Source organism: Nicotiana attenuata, chromosome 3, assembly GCF_001879085.1.
Source record: "Nicotiana attenuata strain UT chromosome 3, NIATTr2, whole genome shotgun sequence".
Taxonomy (NCBI): domain Eukaryota; kingdom Viridiplantae; phylum Streptophyta; class Magnoliopsida; order Solanales; family Solanaceae; genus Nicotiana; species Nicotiana attenuata.
Genome location: NC_031991.1, coordinates 54,445,370 through 54,448,162, shown reverse-complemented (window position 1 = coordinate 54,448,162; position 2,793 = coordinate 54,445,370). Strand labels below are relative to the sequence as shown.

The window sequence follows — 2,793 nt, the reverse complement described above, 5'->3', positions numbered from 1 at the left end:
TTATGTATAAACTGAGTTTAGTTATTTTAAACAACCATAAGACCACACAATAATATATATTGGGACGGAGAGAGTATTAACTAAGATAGGAAGGGTCGCATTGTGTCAAATGCCCACTTTAGGGCCCCAACTAATCACATCGCGAAAGAACCATTAAAAAGGGAAGTGTGTCCTGCCAAAAAAATCTCGAGACAAAGATCCTAGTCTCATGCTTTACATAACAGAAGAACTTACAAAAGGAGAAAGAAATAACTAGTTTAAGCTTTATTCCTCATCCTACGTTCGGGTGTCTACAATTGAATTCTTTTCTGGTTCCTGTCTTCCTATTAATGTTACAGATTTTCATCCTTGTTACCTGATATATGCATATATGACATGTTCATTATAATGTAGATGGCAAGGCAAACAGAAAGTCCTGGTAAGTGCTAAACTAGCTTCTGACAGTTCAACTAGTTGTTTAAGGTAAGGCCTCAGCAGAACAGTACAGTTATGTTTGTACATGTACTAATGTATGAGTTATGCATTGTGCACTAGAACCAAATGGCAGTGTTTTCGGAAAGATATGTATGTGTGTATAAGAAATTCCCTTTCACAAGTACTAATGTATGAGTTGCGCATTGTGTGTTAACCACAACTATTCACAATGCACACTCCTTTGAGTTGACTGCTGGAAGATGATTGTTAATTTGGTCTTTACAAAAAGGCAGACAGCTGCACTAAGCTCCCGTTATGCTCGGGGTCCGGGAAAGGGCCGGACCACAAGAGTCTATCATATGCAGTTTTACCCTGCATTTCTGCAAGAGGCTGTTTCCACGGCTCGAACATGTGACCTTCCGGTCACATGGCAGCAACTTTACCAGTTACGTCAATGCTCCCCTTCTAATTTGGTCCTTACAAAGTCAGAAAAACTACTCCCCAAGACAATCCTCAGATTTTCATTTATATTGGCCTATGTTTGACTCTAAGGGGGAGCAAATAGATGTTCCGTAGTCATGTAATCATTCACTACAATCTCAATTTGCAGTGACATCTAGATAGTTGACACGCTATTTGGATAATATATCCAAGGATCTAACATTACTCGACATTACTCTACCAAAGCGATATATGCAATAATGATGAAGAAGTTCAATACTTGAATTGCAAGAACTACATTGCTTAGTCGAAAACTGCAGATAGTCAGGTTTCTTTATAGTGACTTAATGCTCAACCAGAAAGACAATATGTATCCTACATTGCAAGATAGAGTAACTAAAATTTCAAGGTTACAGGAATCAATCGCATGTGCACATCCCAATCTATCACAGAAATTAAAATTCAAGACTGACCAAAGAACATTTATACTATCAGAAAATTTTCTGTCTAACAGAGATGGTATTTAACAGCTTACATTTCACTTTAATTTCTGCAAATTGGACACAAGATTTGAGGCTCCAAAAGCAGCAGAGCCACCAACAACAGAAAGCAGAGCAACCAAAACCTGCACTCCAATTTGCCAAGGGTAATCTTCAGGGACCAGATACACACAAGCAGGACCAAGAACCAACAAACCCAAGCTCAAGCTAAACAGCGCAGATGGGGTTCCAGGGTCAGTAGCTGCAGAAAGAATCCCAAACTCTTCAGCTTTGGAAAGAAGACCAAGTCTTTCAATTGTTGACAAAGAAAGTCCAGATTTCTCAGCAGCTGATAGTAAACCAGCTTTCTCTGCTTTAGTTAGAAGCCTCAATTGCTCCACCCTTGTCAATAACTTCACTGCCGGTGTTGATGTAGAATTGCTAGGCCTAGGACCTTTTTCCCCTAAGGGAAACACAGTTGTTGTCTGCATTATGTGATAACATACAAACATTAATTAATTCACCAAATATGTATTTAAACTGTAAATGCTGAGATATAATTAATCAAGAATCTAACCTTTTTAGAAGTGACAGTTGTGGCCGCTGATGGAGTTGGTTTTTGGGTAGCCATAGATCGGATGAGAAGTGGGGTGCTTGAAGCAGAGAAACGTGTTATTGCAATGGCCTCCATCATCATATTCTTTTTCTTTGGTCCAACTATTTGGCTAAAGGAGTTCAAAGCTAAAGCATGTTTCCATTTTTGTGAGGCCAGGACCCGGAGAAGATATCATGAAATGTTTGATTAAATTCTAGCCGGTTGGTTGTCCACGTGTCATCACCTCATTGGACACTATTTTTGTTCATCTTCGCTCTCCTCCACTCAGTCCTCTCGAGGGGAAATTTTAGAACACCAAATTTGCCTTTTAAAGAAGAACTGGTTTATTTGGATTAGGAAGTTAGTTTAAAATGACCTTTTTAATGGAAAAAATATAATCACTTATACTGTTACGCGGCGCCTTCCTGAGATTCCTTGGAAGGCCGACGTAAGGCTAAGCAACTGATGTCAGTGCAGTTAGTGTCCGCCAACTGAGGTCCCCTCCGTACGCTAGACTAGATTGTCAGTGCCGTACGGGAAAACCAATGTCAAGAACAATTGAGAGAACAGAAATGAGAATTGAGAATGAAAGAAAGCTTGATTGCATTAATGAAAGCTATTACAGAAAAGCAACGCGTTGTCGAGGGGGAGAGACACCAGTACAGAGAATTGATTGCTTGCTAAAAAGTTTGATTGCTTGATCCCCCTAATAATGCTTAAAAAAAATAATCCAAAACTACAAGACTAGACTTGACTAAGCTAGAGAAACATAATGGAAGTACATGAAATAAAACTACTCTATATTTACAATGAAAATGACTTAGTTTTCTATAAGGCAGCAGCAGGTCCGTTGTCAGCAGCAAT

At 39.1% G+C, this 2,793-nt stretch overlaps 1 protein-coding gene across 1 annotated transcript; it reads right to left on the bottom strand.

Annotated features, from left to right (window-relative positions):
- On the bottom strand, positions 1,214–2,225 carry LOC109223785. Its single transcript, XM_019388209.1, has 2 exons — positions 1,912–2,225; positions 1,214–1,819 (listed from the first exon to the last, which is right to left on the bottom strand). Exons 1-2 carry the CDS (start codon positions 2,029–2,031, stop codon positions 1,394–1,396), a joined length of 546 nt encoding a protein of 181 aa, XP_019243754.1. The 5' UTR covers positions 2,032–2,225; the 3' UTR covers positions 1,214–1,393.

Excerpts from the sequence above, each read along its gene's own strand:
- LOC109223785 (XM_019388209.1), bottom strand. The coding sequence starts at position 2,031 with ATGATGATGGAGGCCATTGCAATAACACGTTTCTCTGCTTCAAGCACC. Across the intron at positions 1,820-1,911 it reads CAACTGTCACTTCTAAAAAG|ACAACAACTGTGTTTCCCTT; the intron begins GTTAGATTCTTG and ends CACATAATGCAG.